This window comes from Pseudopodoces humilis, chromosome 17 (genome assembly GCF_049639895.1).
Source record: "Pseudopodoces humilis isolate 2021_Gansu_Grassland_sample_001 chromosome 17, ASM4963989v1, whole genome shotgun sequence".
NCBI classification, from domain to species: domain Eukaryota; kingdom Metazoa; phylum Chordata; class Aves; order Passeriformes; family Paridae; genus Pseudopodoces; species Pseudopodoces humilis.
In genome coordinates, this window is record NC_142216.1 from 16,393,306 (window position 1) to 16,411,516 (window position 18,211).

An 18,211-nucleotide genomic window follows, 5' to 3' on the forward strand; every position below is an offset into this window, starting at 1 on the left:
TGTTAAAGGAAAGCCTTATGCATACTACAGTGAAGGACTGTGTTTTTCTTACTGACAAGTTTTTTCTTGAATGAGTGAACATTTATTAACTTCAGTGGAATTTAAACTGACACGAAGCTCACCTGCTCTGTTTCACCAGAGAGATTTCTTTCGAGTCAGCAGAATTAAGTAGTACTATAGCACTAATGAGGCCTCTTGAGCATTATTTGGCTTCTATAAAACAAAAATTGTGATCAATTAACTGCAAATGAATTGGTAGTAGCATATGTGTCTGAAAGCAATCCAGTTACAGAGAGCTAAATGGCTGATCAATGTCAGCACTGCCTCTCTCCAGCACTCCTAGAGCTATGATACAAACTTTTATTTAGCTTCCAGATGGAGCATCAGAAGCAATAAAGTTCATGTGGAAATTCAGAAAATTAAGCAGGCCCAATGGCTAAAACTGGCAGGATAGCCCTGTGAGAGAGCACAGGCAGAAGCAGCCATGTGCCCATCTCTGGTAATAGACAGAGGGAAGGGACCTCAGGGACTCTGCAGCTGTGGGAAACATAGAGAAAAGAATGAGTCCTCATCTACAAACCATCTTTCAGCGGGTGAAGTTGTGGTTCGTAGAGAACCTACCAGCTGTGGTATCAGGAGGAGAGAAGGAAATAAATCTCAGTGTAGCGCTGTGCTGGAAAGGATGCGCCAGTTCTGTTAGCATTCAGGAACACGTAATCATGGGATGATTATACGAAGGTGCTTTATTAAGAGCTCTGGGGGTCAGGGGTACACATACCCAAATATGAACCAACTTGGTTTTGAGTTGAACATGTTTTTATACTCTATCATTATATAACTTACATATTAATTATTAAACTTACATTGTTCCATTGTATGCATTGATTTTACCCAAGCATGGATTTCTTGTGATCCCCCCCAAACCCCTAACATAGTTTCTCATGATTCTTTACACAATAATTACATCTAATCACATCTAACAATTGTATCATTTATCATACACTGACTACACAAGTGCAGTTTCACATGATCTTAGCAAGCACAAGGCCTAACATTTCCCAGGGCCTACTTTTAACACTTTTCCCAGGGCTTGCCAAGCTTAACTTTCTTTCTAATTCCCCAAATTTTCTAAGATTTAAAAATCTGTTACTATCAGTTGTGCCAGGCTTGCTTTTCAGAAGAATAACCATTTGGTGAAGTACTCTGCAAAGGGCCCTGTGTGATCTTGTAGCAACAGCACTTCAGTGACCAAGGAGAACACTTTTAACCAAGAATGGCTGTGCATATGATTCTGGGGCTGATCAATGATTAAAAGATACCATAAATAAATATCAGATTATTTATTTAATGTATGTTAGGTTACAACCTTCAGGAAAATATGGATGTTTAGGAAATATTTGGGAGAATCTCATATGGTAGCTGTTAGCTCCTATTTAATTATATTCCGTTGGTGATTTCTGCTTTACAGATGAAAAAGTAGCCACTTTTCTCATGATAAGGAAACCAGCCAATGGATATTTTGAGGAGCTTTGGAACAGTTTGAGAACACCCATCTAACTAGGAACCTTGCAACCCACAAAATCACAAGCAGCACACAGAAAAATGGTCAGATTGACTGTTTGCTCACTCTGTCTAGACAGCAGTTCAGGACTGTCAGGCAAGGTAGTAGGAGTCAGGTTCCGAGAATGGAAAGCTGGTGGTTCCTTGTGCAAAGGGTTATGTTTAGGTCCCAGCTGAAGGACCTGTGTTAAGGTGAGGCAAGCATCACACCATGACACAGAGAGGGATGCATGGAGTGAGTATAGTGCCAGGAGCAGAGGGACTTTCTTGATCCCAAGTCTGCCCTTCAGCTCATTTTAAGCATCCAGCCAGGATAAATGTGCCAGATCTGTGAGTTTTGTGAGAGAGTCAGCCTGCTCAGATAATCCATCTCCAGCACATCCTACCAGCAGGGGCAGTGCTCTTGCTCCCTCCTCCCTCCCTGATGAGCGCTTGGGGAGTTAAATGGCTGAGTGGGGTCAGTGCTGCAGCAGGACACAGACCCCATTGACCAGTGGCTATGAGTGTGGAAGGAAGATGACTTCTCTGTGTCTGTAATTCTGTGCTCTGTGGAAAAGGCTGAATGCTGCAGTTATTTTATTGGTTTGCTCTGGTTTAGTTTTCAAAATTGGTTGATAGGTGAATTTGAAGAATAGTGCCATCAACTGGGAAGTGTTTTCTGTAACTGAAAGTACCACATGGTTTGATAGCAGTGCCCAAGGCCCTGTAATGTATGTTATAGCAGCACTGAGCTGGTGGGGGTGTGTTTATTATTGGGGTTCGTTCATAAGGACCTACCAGTGTGCTATGGACTGTTCACCTCTGTGGATCTGGTGTCAGGCTTCTGGCTACAGACTGCTGCTGAGGATTAATGGGTTCATATCTGTGAAGGCATTAGGGAGGTGTTAACTGGCATGAACATTATTTGTAATTATTAGATGAAAGCTTCATATGACAGAAGGCATGAGCTGCCTTTCTAGGTCATTCTATAAAACAGCAATGAAGCTGCTGAAAACACAGTTAGAAATGTTAATAATGGTGAACCAGCTTTGTGAGATGCTGAAGATGAAACTGCAGTCTGAATTACTTTAATTTCTCCAGCTGCACAACCTGTGCATGCAGAGCACTGTGAGAACAGAAAGGTGTTTTGTTTCATTGCTCTCTTCAGGCTTGTAGAGTTTTGCAAATGAACCTTTACAAACCTGTGCTTTTCTTGATTCTTTTTCTCTTTTTTTTTTTTTCTTTTGTTTTCCAACAGGAATGTCCTAGTGGGGTTGTTAATGAAGAAACATTCAAACAGATCTATGCACAGTTTTTTCCTCATGGAGGTAAGTGGAGTGCTTTGTGCCTATCAGGCTCTTGAAGCCCTAACGTTGCCTACTGCCAGCCGGCTGCAGAACTGCTGCAGATCATCTCTGTGAGAAGTGGGAGCTGAGCTGAAGCTTTGAGGGATTTTAGACAGAAACACAAACATCAAGGTAATAAACTTTTAAGCCCTTTGAACAGTTATTTAACATAGGAAAACCTCAATAAAGATTGCCCTCAATGTCTTTATTCCCCAGGTCCAAAATAAAAACTGGGGTAGCTGCTTTGCTGCGTTCTGACTGTGTTGGCAGAAAGTAGAATTGCTTCCCTTGGTGTGTCTTTGCTTCCCTGCTGTTGGACTGCTGGGCATGTAGTGCGTATCACAGGAGGGTCCCAGACTTCTTTTTGGCCTGAAAATTAATCAAAACCTCCTTAAAATTCTTAAAGCAGTTTTTAGTTGATAAATAAACACCTGGCTACCTGAAATGATCATTTTTGGTGTTTATGTGGCTAAGACAGGGCCATGTCATGAATGGGCATATTAAGGTATTGTATTAAATCTGTCAAATAATACATTCTTGTCTTTTAAGAATATCAAGAATCTATATATTCTAGATGGATATGTCCTGTGGGGATACTGTTCTCAAATTGAAAGAAATGAGTCATTTAAGTGGCTTTTTAGAAAAAAATTAAGTATTTGAGACTTTCCAAAATACCCCACTCTTTAGTAGCTGCAGAACACACTCTTTGGGAAATGGTGACTGACCTTTCTGCAAGGGTGTATGTGTGCATGTGCATTTACCTAAAGAAGGTCATTAACAAGTGTTTTTTCAACTAAATGTCAAAATAAAGCACATTATGCTTATGTTTGTGACCTTAAAGAAGTACACCTCATCCCATAGAAGTGACCTCAAAGAAGCACACCTATTAAAAGTTTGTATTAAATTTCAGTATGAATTTGATTATTTCCTGTTGTGATTTTCTAAACCCAGCAGTTTAGGATTCAAAAGGACAAAAATATGCCTCTAGGTGAGATTGGTCTCCAGCAGTCATGGGTGAAAATCAAGTAACTGGAGCAAGACCCTTCTGAAGCTGGGTATTCCCTGGGGGGTCTCTGCTGTGTCTCCCACAAAACAAAAAGGTAGAGAAAGGATGCTGCAGATTGCAGTCACTCTTTGGTATCTTTGCTGTGTTTCCCACCATTTGAACCATAGACGCTCTGGGATGGTTGGGGATTTTCTGCTCATTCTTTCAGGTGCTGCCCCAAAATCCATGTAGTTTCTACTGCAATATAAGCTTTTGCATTTCAAAATGTTTCACCTGTTTTAAGGGAGGGTGCCAGGATTTTGCAAGTCCATGATAACTTTTACTGATTCATAGAATACCTGGCAATGCTTCTGGATTGAGTTATACACAGAAGGAAAATAAGTTTGTGGCTTGTTTAGAGCCACCCATGTATGATGAGCTGCTGTCACTGCCCTTTGTGCCTTTCAGATGCCAGCATGTATGCACATTACCTCTTCAACGCCTTTGACACTGCACAGAATGGCTCCGTGAAGTTCGAGGTGATCTCTTGGCATCTTCTTTCCACGCCACTTTCTCTATTTTGTGTTTTTAACCTTTTCTGTCCATTCTTCACTGCAAAGTAGTAGGACTTGTTGGATTAAGTGTTACAAGTTTCAGTCTAAAGTCAGTCGATATTTTCAAATCTGGTTTACATTTTTATATGCAGATGCAGTTCTATGTCAGTAAAGAAAGATCTAGATTGTGCTAGTTAAGATCAAAGGGAGAAAGTGCAGAGGTTTATGCAGAAGAGAGGCATGGCTGAGGAGAGTCCCATGTGAAATGAGATGAGGGACACAGAGAACTTGCATCTGGTACCTTCTGCAGTCATCATGCACTGCATGATGTCTTGAGCAAGCATCTCAGGTACTGGGATAACAAATTCACCCTTTAACTAAAAGGCATGTTGCAGTGGCTACACACAACCTCTCTTCATGCTCAGCCCATAGCTGCAGGTGTGCAGCAAAAGGATATATTAAATCATAGACTTCTAGAGGATGAACTTCACAGTTTTGAAGATGATAGAACTCCTATAAAACTACATATCACAGGCAGTCCTGCCTTTGCTGTCAAATGGTCAAAACCTCTGGTAATTTTCAGATGAGACTGGGAAACATGTTTGTTCATTAAATGTAAAATGGAGTGTGTGACAAGGGCTGCAGGGGGAGATTTACATGGGGCAGCTCCCCAGTAGCTAAAGGTGTTCAGAAACCTAAACAGACTGAGAACAGGAAAAATGCTGTTAAGAGAAACAAACAAACAAACAAACAAAAACCACCAAACCTAGAAAGTGCTGAACTTTCACTCCTGGCCGATGTGTCTCTTAACTGGTTGTCAAGCATCAGAATTTTGTTCCCTTCTTTGTATTGTTCAACAAATTCAAATTCCTCAGAGGCTTAGCAAAAAGGAGCAGAGGTTTCTAAGCAGTGCTGCACTGCCCCATGCAGAGCTCATGGAGGTGACTAAAGATATTAAATGAGTTATCAGGACCTGTTAGCCTGAAGCTCTGCCTGTGCTAAAAATCCCCTGTAGCTATGCTATTCTCAGTGCCTGAGCCACCATGCAGTAAAAGTAATAAATCACAGTTATCAGAAACAGTAACTTTACTGTAAGCAAAGAAAACCAAGTAAAATTATGTGTGCCACACTGAGTAATTAGTGGTGGGAATCACATGTGGTCAATTCTGGCAGATTTTGCCAGAGAACAAAATCTAAGGCTCCCTGTGTCAGAGGAGTTTCTGTCTCAGATAGGATTTTCTCCCTTCTTTGCCAGCACCTCAATCTGGAGGTAAAAAGGCATCAGCTTCTATTCCCATAGGCACAGTCCAACTGTGTTTAACCAGGTGGTGGCAATCTGAGTGACAGCTCCTTGCAGCAGGGAGGAGAAAGGTCACTGGAGCATCTGGCAGTGCTCTTTGAAACCAAACATCTCAGTGAATGCTTCAGCCATTGAGCTCAGTCAGAGAGGACAAATTTTTGGAAAAGGGAGCTAGCAGAAGTTGATAATCATATGCTCCATCCTAAAAAGAGAAATTTTTTGACTGGTGTTGCATGAAGAGGGTGACATAGAAAAGGAAGTTACGAGAATTCTCTCTGCCCCAAACCAGGATTTTGTGATGGCATTGTCCATTCTGCTACGGGGAACTGTTCATGAAAAGCTGAGATGGACATTTAATCTGTATGACATAAATAAGGACGGCTGTATAAACAAGGAGGTAAGTTTTTTCCTGACAAATGTGGTTGATTTTGGAAGGGAGAATTGATTGGGTTTTGTTGCAGAACACAATTAATTTTACAGGCAGCTAATGAAATGCAGCTCAGAGTGGACTCAAGCATTTGTCTATGTCTAAGCAAAGTGCACAGTGATCTTATTGCATGATTTTCTTGACAAATTTTTCCTATATTATGATACCTTTAATGAATTTTTTTAGCCAGGAGCAAAATTCTGGTTACAGCTCTGAGCCACATAACCTTTGTGAAGGGGAGGGTGATGGTGGCAGTGCTTGGTGACTGAGGTTCAAGGGCTTGCTTTCTGCACAGGCAGATACTATGGGGGTTATCTGAAGCAGCACAAGCCTCCAGCACCACTCCCAAATCCTGCATTGTCATCTGTTTTTATCTTCTTATCTGGTATTGCTTGTTCCCATTATGGGAGGCCTTGGTTTTGAGCATGGTGACCCTGAATACCTGTCAAATACATCTTGGTTCACTCAAACCCATTGTGCATCCCTGGAGTGTTTGCAGTTACTTCCACAGGCTGTGGAGATAAGGGGCAATTTGTGCAAGGTGTGGGGAGGGACCAGATTCCCAGTTCCAGCCGTGAGGGTCCCTGGACCTGGAGGAGGCCCTGGGGATTGGGTTGGTGCCACAGTGCAGGGCTGAGCACAGCCCTTGCTCCCAGAAAGGCCAGGGGAGGTGAGGGAACACTGGCAGCATGTGGCAGGGGGGACAGAGGGAAGCAATTCTCTCTATAGGATGTTTGTGTGTCTGGTACATCTGTCTCCGTACACACACACAGACATTCCAGGTGCTGGTTTGTCATAGGAGAAGGAGGGTGAAGAATAGGGCAGTACAAGACAGAAATGGGCTCTCATTTCTCTTCACTTCCTTTTTGTGTTTGCGCTGGCATGCTGCCATGGCAGGAAATGATGGATATCGTAAAGGCAATTTATGATATGATGGGAAAATACACATATCCAGTGCTCAAGGAGGATGCACCAAGGCAGCATGTAGAAGTGTTTTTCCAGGTACCTGGGTTTTGATGGGTTTTTCTTAACATTTGAGCTATACACTGATAGATTTTCCTATAAATTTGAGTTTATACCTTGTTATATATTCCAAAATGAACCCTAGCAGCCACTCAGCCTAGCACTGCAATGCCTGCTGATTTCCTGGCTCCAAAGGTTTCTGCCTGGTCTCTTAGCCTGACCCTTTGCCTTGGGGAGTGCCATGTCCAGAAAGTCTGAAGCTTCTGCATGTGTTGCATCCTTTCTGTGCTGCTTCTCTCAGCTGACAGGACAGTGGGTGGGGGTCAGGCAATGAATAAATAAATGATGGAATAAGGACAGAGGTTCCCATGTGTGTCAAGAAAGCACTTAGAGACAAACCTGAAAGTGCTCCAAATCCCATAGTAAACAAGTCTTTAGCAGCGGGCCAATCCAACACTGAGTCTGTGGGCTAAGCTTGTTAAGTGCTTAGCTTTATTCAGGTTGCATCAACTAAGATCCTGTACTGCAACAGTAGTGTTACCAATGTAAACTAATTTTTACATTATTTTATTTTGCAGAAAATGGATAAAAACAAAGATGGAGTTGTAACTCTAGATGAGTTTATTGAATCGTGTCAGGAGGTAAGGACTAAAGTACAACTGCAGGGAAAGCTCTATCTCATGTCACATCATTTGCTTCCCTTTGGATAAACTCTATTTGAAACAAGATGCTTCTCAGGATCCTGAGTTTTCTTTGCTCTGTGGAAAAAAAAAACCCAAACCAAAAACAGGTTCAAGACTGTGATGCCCTCTGAAGCCTGTGACTCAATAGAGAGGTAGGGTCAGGTAGAATATGAGAGATGATATCTTCATGTGCGGTGCTGGGACCAGTCTTTTTATTTTCCTGAGAGGACTGCAGTGCCAGATTTTACAGGCAAGCAGACATCTGTAGAGAAAGTTCTTAACTGTCTTAGGTTGTTTTGGGTTTTTGTTGGTTTGGTTTTGGGTTTTTATTTTCCTTCATTTTGAGACTGCTGCTGTCTCTGTGTGCTAACATTGACATATCATTACCAGGTACCATATTGCTGGAACTCCTCAGAGTTAAAGGTGTCTCAAATTCTTGCAATTATAGCACTGAGTTATAAAACCAATGTTTTCATGGTCAAACATTAAAAGCAAATTCTGTCATCATAGCAATGATTTTAATTTTTCCTCTGTTTTGGAAGTAAGCCCCCTCTTGCAAATTCCATATATGAGGTTGGCTATGATAAGTTTTTGTTGGTACTTTTAGCACTGGCACAAAGAAGTATCTGCATTAACATGCAATTGGCCTAATATCTGTTGTCTTAGACCTTGATTGTGTGAATATTTGCTCAGAGTTATCTCTAATATTTGACCAGTACAATAATGATGTATAAAGATAACCTCTGCTTTTTGGAATGTTTATATTGGTGCACAGAATTGCATATTGGTCCTTCTGTGTATTTTATGTTGCCTGGAAAATTGTTTCCAGTTCTGCAGCCAGACAACTCTTCTGTCCCTGAGCAAGGGGAAGGTGCTCATTGTGGAGGGCTGGGCTGGCTTCTGCTGCTTTGGTGTCAAACCAAGGAGACATCCAGTCTCATTCAGGGACTTCAGGCCGCAAAATCTTTGTTTAGCAGAAGCATAATAGACAGCTAATGTTTTTCAGTTACTTCATTCTTGGTCCCTCCTGATTGTTTGGCTTATTTTTAGCACCATCTTCATTTGATCATTTGTGTTGTATATTATTCTTCACATTCTTAACTTGTCTGTAGATGTGTGTATGATTAGTGGTCTCAGTATTGAAGCTGTTTTACTTCACCTATAACTGTGAGAGTTCTAGTTCTCTGTCCCCTTTTGGGTTTGGTTCCTTCTGTTGCCATCCTGGCCTCCCTGGGAGCTGGGCAGGCTGGTGGCACTGTAGCTGCTGTTTCCTGGCAGGCTGGAGCAAGCCCTGCAACACCAAGATTTATTCTTCTTATCTTTATGAAAAAACCCAAAGTGTTCACCTGTGCCATTGCAGTGGCTCTGCAGGACCCTGCCAGGGATGATTGCAGGGTGATCAATCACCTGAGGGTGACTGGCTTCCTGTGCCAGGTGGAGCCTTGCACCCACTGAGTGAGCAGTGACAGGGATGATGCAGCCTCACAAAACCACTGAGGAATGCAGTCCTATAGATCTCTCAATGTGGAAAATTGTTTTCATGTTACAGGCAAACAGCTGTTCTAACTTCTGGAATAACTGAATTCCTGGGGCGGGGGTGGTGGAAACCATCATGTGTTTGAATACTAATCTGGTTCTTATCTCAAAGTAAAATTCCAATACTTCAGGAGAAATAATCCAGGATTTCCCTTGTGTCTGTCTGGAACTTTCTCATTTGGCTCTAGGAGCCTCAGAGAGGCTGAGGTTGCACAGATTGCATGTGTTTTAGGTTTGAGCTGGAATTTCTGGCAGGAAGTGCTCCCTCAAGGCAGTTTGCTTGTCAGTTCAAGACCTACCATTCCATTTGGGCTTGTGGAGCACATTAGCCAAGAGCACATTTGCACTCCCAGGGTCAGGGACATCTGAGGCTTGGGCACAGGCACTAGCCCACTGCCCTGCCTGGCACAGCCTGTGCTGGATGTCAGGCTCAGGAGAAGACCCTGTGTTTGGTGTTCCTCAAACCAACCCAGGGCTGAGGTACAAGCCAGCTGCTGTGCTGGATCAGGCCTGGGCACTGAAAACATTCCCAGAGCAAGGCTGCTGCCTGCAGGAGCAGCTGCAGAGCTCCTTGGTGCCAAGGCAGAGTCATGAATTCTGCTTGTCCATGCTGGTTTCATGGAAATATCTTTTCCTTGCTTTCAGGATGACAATATCATGCGATCCTTACAGCTCTTTGAGAATGTCATGTAACCAGATGAGCACTGGGGGAGTCTGAGACTTCTGTGTAACAAAGATCTCCTTTCTGGGTCAAAGATTCTACAATTGAGCCATGTCCAGTGAGGATTTTGTATGGCATGTCCAACCAAATGGCAACTGAATGCAGCCGATCCCAACTCTTCTCCCCAGAAGATGCTGGTGGACCTTTGTTTCGTTTTGGAAGCATGTGAATATTTTAGCAAATCCCAACAAGAGAGAACTGCAGCTTGAAGTTCAATGAGTAATACAGAGCATTGTTTTCTAGGCACAAGTCCTGCTTTTAATCTAGCAAGCTTAGTTCTCTATGATAGCCCATGTTGATAGCTATTCAGCCATCTATTGCAAGTGACAGCTCAGTCCATGCCTCTGTTCAGCACAATGTTCTGTGGATGCCTTGCCATTAATCTGCTTTGACAAAACCCAACCTACAGTCTGTGAAAAAATGAACAGTCCATGTATCTGGGACATTAAACAGACAGCCCATGTAGCCAGTATCCCCATTTCTGCAGAGATCCTGCTTATCCTCTCACATGCACTGGTACCATCATGCTGAGTTTAGTGGAGTTCTTCCTGAATACTTTATCGAGGTGATCTTCATGCCAGGGTGAGCCAGAAAGGAGCAGAACATGTTGCACATGAGTATAAAAGTACAGAATAAATCCTGTTCAGGAATGGTAAGTTCTCAGGAGACCAGGCAGGTGTGTAATGGCTGGTACAGAAAGATGAGCACCTGCTCTAAGTCCCAGCCTCCTGCTGAGTCCCAGGGACACCAGGTGCTGCTCCACTCTGCTTCTCCGCAGCACCACCATGTGCTCTGGTTCTATTGCTGTAGTTTGGCACACACTTCCTAGGTTTATCACTGGATGTTACAGTAAGGTCTTGCCCCCTTTATGGATTTATTTAAGCTTTCTTGTTTGACTTAGTGAATAACAAAGGCGCAGCTGTGTTTCAACATACAGACCTTGGCACCCATAAAGTGCCCAGCACATTTGATTGGGAGATCTTGAATAGTTATTAGCCTCAGAATCAGCTGCCAGGCCCATATTTTTTTTCCCTACAAGGTGATTGTACTTGTACAAGCCCCATATCTTTGCTTATGCCAAGTAAGGTATTGGTTTAGGGGTTTGGTTTTTAAATTAATGAAACAGAAAAGCTCATGTAGTGAATTTGCACCAAGGCTGGATGATTTGTCAGCTGGGAAATGTCAGATCCTTCTGTGAAGAAGCCTCCTAGGAAAGCTGACCCACCAGTGCCATTCCCCATTTCCAGGCAGATGATGGCTGAGAAGAGAAGGGAAGAAGGGAACAACCAACTTTTCCAGCTGTTCAAACCATGCAGATGGGACAGTCCCTGCTGTAGTGCTGCATCACTCCCATCCAGTAAGCATCTATTTTTATTGTATCACATACAATATTACAGACCAAGTGTTAGCACTGAAGAAATATTTTAAGAATTACGTGTGTGGAAGGTTTCTATAATATGGAATATATAGTATGCCTCAGTTCTGTAGCCCTAATTTTATAAAAATTTCATCTACTGAAGCATTCCTGATTATAGAAGAAGGTCTGATCAGTCCTGATATAATGATAATGCTACTTCCCCAAGATGGGGTATTTTCCCCTTTTGCTGTGCTCCTCCATACACTTCTGTATAGTCATAACTTTATTTCTTTAAGTTGTCCCCTTGTCATCAAAAGTGCTGTTCAAGTGAAGTTACATGTCTGCAGGAATGACACCTTCATCCATCTTGTTTATGCCTTTCATACCATTAAGTACCATTAATGAATTCTTCCCAGCAGTGATCCAGCAGCTCTGGTGAAGGGCTGGGGTTTGCAGGAGGGATGCCATGCTGGGGGAGTACCTTTCTTCCGGTTGTTGGGTATTGTCATTTAAGCTGTAATAACAGGCACTTGGTAAAGACATCAGTTGTAGCTGAAATAATAATACACAGTTTACACCATTCCTTCTTGATTCTTCTTGCAATCACTTTAGCAAATGACAGAAATTAATATAACTACTAGGTTTTCCTTCCCACCAAAACTGCTTAGTCTATTATTCTAAGCAGTTCATTCCAGCAGAGGGAGAAGTGCTCAGGACAATGGAAGTTAAGGATTTGAATCAGGCTAGCACAGTGCCTTTTTCCTCTAACAGTCTTGCTTCAAGTGTGCTTATGAGATAGCACATATAGACAGAAATGTTTGGAATGCACCCTTTTCAAAAGAAAATGTTATTAGTTGCATGATGCCATAGACCCTGAAGCTAATTTAATTTCTGGAGTTACTGTGATGCATTTGTCCCCAGCTGTGTTTCCTGGCCCCGCTGGCAGCAGTTATGTGTGGGCTGCCTTTGTCACCAGGGCTGTCACTGCTTTCTCTGGAGTGTGGCTCCAACTCAGCATCAAACAACTGGTGCCACTGTCATGGTGTGCATTGCTGAAATCAGGGTCCTAGCACTGACCCTGCACTTCTGCTATCTCCTTTGCTGCTCCACTGTGCCTGCTTTTCACTTCTAGGAACAATGAGAGTGAACCAGGTAGAGAGGAAATGCTGACAGCCACACTGAGTCTGCCCTTAGAGCATAACGAGCTTTAATTAGGATCCCACTGGAGTCAGACCCCTCCCACACACTCCTGATGTTCAGCCTGGGTTGAGCTCTGTGCTTCACCTGAGGTAGCTAAGACAGAAAGTATTGCAAAGTGTCACCCACAGCTGTGTTTTCCCAAAGCTCAGGTTGCAGAATCTATCTGTGGCAGAGCCCTTGCCACTGCAAACCCAATTATTTCCCTGATCCCACTGTTACAGCCAGGGGCTGGGATGCACCAGCGCATAGAAGACCTCTTGGTTTTCCATCAGCAGCATCTGTCCATGGCAGGTGTGCTTCAGACAGCAGGTGAGACATCAGTGACTGTGAGAGAGCTGCTCTCTGCATGGAAATGGCTTTGCATTTGTTTTTCATGTTTTCTGTGAATGTTACTCTACTGTAAACTTGCCGAGCCTCCGCTTGCTCATAAACGGGCCTTGCAATATTTATGACAAACACTACTACAGATTTCTAAATAAAACACACTATGCTACCCCAGCCTCCCACCCTCATCAATCCTCCTGCCAGTAGGCAGAAAGCAGTTCCTGTTACAGTCAGATTCTGTCAGTGCTATCAAATGTGCACTTTTCCTCCAAGTTATGAATGTTTAAATAATGTCTGAATCAGGACTCTGACTGTTTCACTAGTTAAAAACATTAGTCTGCATCTTCATGCCAGCATTTTATAAAGAAAGCCTTTCTAACGTGAATTTTAGGTAACAATCTGTTGACAAATAGGAATGTGATAAATGATGAGAAAAGAAAGAAAAAAACTACTGTGCCTGTTCTATGGCTGTTTGTTTTCCTGTTCCTCTGAATGCAATGCAGTATTGTGAGTAATCATGAACCAGGCTAAAAGCTTGAGACACAAATACGCTGAGGTTCAGGCATCGTGGGCAGAGACATTTCCTGACTGAAGTACGTGTTGAGAACAAACACCCTTGTGTCCGTGAGTCGCCTCTAATAAGATGGTAACAGCAGTGTGTCAAACTTTGCTGCTTCTTTATGGAAGTGCCATGAAAGACATAAGGCTATGTGCAAATAATGTAAATTGTGATAACTAAAGCCATGTTAATGGATCAGCCATGTACAACTTCATTGTTACAAATGCTATTCTCTGATGGCAATTTGCATTTAATTTTGTTGAATGGTTTTAAAGATGTTGGTTTTAATAATAAAAAGAAATAGCTGTAGGAAGGTGTCCTTTCTTAAATGCCATATGTATTTTTTCTCAAGGGACATTGTCAGGTTAAAAATTTTCAATGAAACTTTTAAAAGTGGGACTCAAACGTATCCATGCGTGTGGGGGCTGTGAAACAGCTGTGAGCTAACACATGCCAATGATTCATTTGCATCACTGATTCAGGGGTGCTCTTACATTTGATGTGGTGACATACACTGAACTGATGGTTTGGCCCTTGTGTAAAGTTCAGAAATGTTCTTCTACCAGCAGCACTGATAGTAGCTTAGGGGAGTGAAAACTGAAAGCTTACAGGCCTTGTCTTTTCCCTTCTGCAGTTCTGTTTAACTATAAGCAGGAAAGCAGACAATTGCTTTGAAAAACAAAATGTAAACACTATGTTATTGATAAGAAAAATAACCCAAAACCTCACAGTGTCCCTTTAGCTTTGGTTTATGGTAAGCACCTATTCTGACACATGAGGAGTGCAGAAGTGACTTTGCCAGATGATATATATGTGTGTACATATATATATATATGTTTGCTAAACTCCATTTTGTAGGGTATTATCTGTCTACCAGTACACCTCAGGAAAAAGAACATTCATCCATGCAGAAATATGAAAATAAAGGTGTCTATGTGAAACGTGGTCTTGGTGTCACTGCAGTGCCTGCCCAGCACCCACGCCTGCAGGGACCTCCTGCTCCCAGAGACAGCAGGGCCCTCTGAGCAATGCCAGATGGGAATTCTTGCTCCCTCCCCAAGAAGATGTGCTAAGTGCCTGTTCAACACCTTTCACATCCTGGGATGTGCATGGGAGCTGCAGGAGCAGAAATTCTGTCTGATAGGGAGCTGGTGATGGACTCATCCCTGCTGCTTGGCCAGGAGAGGCTGATTCTCTACAAACTTCTTCTCTCTAACCCTGCCCCATCAACCTCCAGGAGGTGGGAAATAATGAACTGCAGCTCTCCAGAACCTCAGTGCATGTGCTTATTTCCAGCCTGTCCCATTAAAACTTCCCTTGTTGTCTTGCAGAGGAAAAGTCTGTCTTTCTCCATCTGTTGTCCATTGCTCTCCGTTGTCGTCCAATTCTGTTCTTGTAGAGGCTGGGAATTGCTGTGGGGCTCTGGCTGGAAGCTGCCAGGGCAGGAAGGTGCCCCCTGAGCACAAGGTGAGTTGTCACATTGCCTGGGACATTCTCCTGGGAACTCACCTGCTGTCCTGTCTCTGTGCACAGCAGCCTGTGAGGAGCCTGGGGGCACGGGGTGATCCATACTCCTGGTTCAGAACAAGGGCTTCTGCAAGGGCTCACAGGGCTCCTGGTGGTGGGGAGAGGGGGATGTTTCCTTTAGAACCTGGGACACTTTCAAACTTACTTGTTGGGATTTGCACTAACAGCCAGCAGCATGAAATGGAGAAGGGGAGCAGAAATCTGCTCTGCTCTGCTCTGAAGTTTGGCTGCAGAAGATGGGCCTGGATGGTCACTGCCCTCACCCAGATAACAAAGCAGGAGAATGAGACTGAACTCGCAGCTGTGAGCTTCCTTCCCTGCAGCACAGCTTTTCCCAGGACACTTCCAAACCCAGCCCCAGTTCCCTCAGGCTTGGCTGATGGAGCAGGGATACACTGCCCAAGCAGTCTGTACTCGCTCTTTACATTGCAGAGAGCTCAGGAGTGAATACATTGGTGTGAAGGATGCAGGGGAAGGGCCCACTGCTTGTAATGTCCAGTCATCTCATTGTTAAAACGTCTGTGAAAAGTCAGTGCTCATCCTGGGTTTGCCAGAAGAATAATAAGTTATTGAAAAATGTTGATTTTAAAAAAATCCCAAGATTGATTTTACAATCCCAGGATTAAATTGAATTTGTTGACATTTTCACAGAAACTGATCCAACCTTTGTATTCTAATTATCTTATTGATTTATTTATAAATCTGTATAAATTGAAAATATTATCTAAAATTGAAAATATTATCTAAACAAAGATAAATGTCAGCACAATGTTTTCTGTCCCAACAAATCTAAATTTTAGAGAACTCACAACACAAAAAAGTACCAAAGCCTTGTTTCCTTCCACAGCACAAGCTGTTACGGAAAAGCATTTGTTACCAACAGTTATAATTAAGAAGAATATTACCCATTGTGGTGGGTGAGCATTGCATTGGTGGGAGACACACTGTCTGTGCTGTAACTGATAAAGAGGAAAACTTTTTTTGAAAAACCCATCTGAGTGTATGACAGAGTTGCAAAAATACTTCTAAATTGTTCTCAGTTTTTGTTTCAGACTTTTTAAAATTTACCTCACTTTATTTGCCTTATTTTATTTTGCACTAAACTGTGATACTGTAATGCTTAAATCTTGAAGAACATCTGCTACAAAAATGTCACTGAATAGTTTTTGGTTCCTTTGGTATTCAAATGACAGAGCTGTGCACAAACAAATGAGATGCTTTGAAAGGCAAGGAAGGTAAGAGTTTTCTATCTCAGCAACACTTTGTTGTGATTTCACCAATGAAATAAAAATAACAGAATATCAATGGTTTTAGTTATTCTATTCTAGCAGTGAATATTTGGTGCATGTCATAAATAAAAAATGGGAATATATAGTGTAGATTTCAGCAGCTTCTAAGTGTCCAAAAGCAGAATTTCAGAACTTAAAAATTCCCTTTTCTGAGAACATATTTTAGTCCCCATTTGTAACAGAAATCACATTCCAGCCTGCGAAGAGGAAATGCCAGGGCTTGAGCAGCCCTGCTCAGTCCAGACCAAACACATCACTGCAGAAACAGATGTGACATTGCAGAGACCTGCAGGTAATTTTAGATACAATAAAAGTCCCGTTCAAGGCGTCCTGTTCCTTTATGGCAGCTTTACTCTGGGTTTGGTATGGATTTGCAGTACCTGAGGGAGCTTTGTGCTGACACTGTGGGAACACCTGGCCAGCTCCTGTGTCCTCAGAGCCCCAGTAAGGCTGGGCTGAGCTGCCTGCTCCTGATAGAGCTGAAAGGAGCCAGAGGGCTGGGGTGGAAATTTTGACAGCTGGGAACTAAGGTAATGTTTCACAGACTGGATGAGTCCCTGTGCATTAGTTGTGTCTCAAGTCCGTGGAGCAAGGAGATGCCTTGTTTTAGAGGTTTGGAGAAGGTCAACAGCAGTGGGCTGGAGCTGCCCTGGGGGAAGAGCCAGAGGTGTCTCATGGCACTGACACAGTCTGGAAGGGATGGACAAAACTCTGCCTGGGTCTGTGTTAGTAGACAGAGCACAAAAATGTGACAAAGCTGGTCAAACCTGTTCCCTGTACTGGGATTTCAGGAGTTTTTTGGCATTTGACAAAGAAGGGGCAAGAGTGGTGCTTGGCTGGTCTTCTGTGGTTCTGCTTTCCAGGTATTCTGTGTGCCCTGTGGGCACCTGGGCCCTGGGCCATGTGTATGGATGTATGGATGTGTTTGGATGTGTTTGGATGTACAGATGTGTGTGGATGTATGGAGCACAAGGATAATGTCACACATTCTGCAGGTTATGTTGTCACAGGCTATAGAGGCTGTTGCAGGATGTTTGGGGAGCAGAGGGTTTGGAGTACTAGGACAGGAGTCTCCAGTGAAAGTGGTTTGCTGCTGTAGAGCAGGTGCTGGTCACATCCTGGCAAACAGAAAACAAAAGGCTGTGGGTTTTCTCAGAACTGCCCAAAATTTCATCAAATGCAACTAGAAAAAATGTGGTGGTAATAATCTTTATTAGACTAACATTTTCCCTTGCAAATGTGACATGGCATCAGGTATATGTCTCAAGATGTTGCTTTTCAGGACATATTTTCAGGGAGGAGTGCAGTGCTCCCAAAGTGGCCCTTAATTTCCCCAAAGCATGTTCACTGCACCAGCCTTGCAGAGACCCAGTTGTCCTCAGGCAGAGTGGCATCTGAGCTGTGGGGACAGCTGGGGACACTGCTGCCACTTGTCATTCCACCGTGTGACACGGCCCAGCAGCTCTGGAGGTGAGCACAGGTCACCAGGGTTGTCAGACTGGAATCAAAGCAGTTTTGGGGGGCTGCAGCTTCTCCCCTCAGCCATTGTTATGTGGGTGCCTACTGCCTGCGTGTGGCACAGAGGCAAACTATAAATAACTGCATGAGCTATTCCTTCCCTCTGATAACAAGGCCAGAACTGCACATCAGCTTTATTCCTTCTCGTGCCAACCTCCCAGTTCACTGGCAGGCAGAGATATGGCCCTGACATCCAGCAATTCCCTCTGATAATTGTACCAAGGCTCTGCCAAGGCACTGCTGGTGTCCATGGTGAGGACATACTGGTCAGTACTTTTCCAGATGCCACAAAGCTTCCTCAGGGATTTGTGATGATGTGGCATGAGCACAGATGTAGCAATAACTAGGCTAAGGGCCTTTAAGGACACCAGACATTTTCTCCC

The 18,211-nt window shown here is 43.3% G+C and overlaps 1 protein-coding gene across 4 annotated transcripts in view; it reads left to right on the plus strand.

Annotated features, from left to right (window-relative positions):
- Positions 1-18,211, plus strand: part of KCNIP1 (potassium voltage-gated channel interacting protein 1) — a 179,113-nt gene that overhangs the window by 159,603 nt on the left and 1,299 nt on the right. Inside the window, exons 3-9 of one of the 4 annotated variants that reach the window (XR_015774004.1) lie at positions 2,798-2,867; positions 4,339-4,409; positions 6,014-6,121; positions 7,049-7,153; positions 7,693-7,755; positions 9,979-11,411; positions 14,826-14,947. Coding sequence is in view for 2 of the 4 variants with exons in the window: in XM_005532552.2 (XP_005532609.1) it covers positions 2,798-2,867; positions 4,339-4,409; positions 6,014-6,121; positions 7,049-7,153; positions 7,693-7,755; positions 9,979-10,026 (465 nt within the window). In the remaining 2 variants the exon portion in view is untranslated. Of the gene's footprint in view, positions 1-2,797; positions 2,868-4,338; positions 4,410-6,013; positions 6,122-7,048; positions 7,154-7,692; positions 7,756-9,978; positions 14,425-14,825; positions 14,948-18,211 lie in introns of those variants that run through there. The other 3 variants (XR_015774003.1, XM_005532552.2, XM_088063540.1) reach the window with 3 other exon arrangements.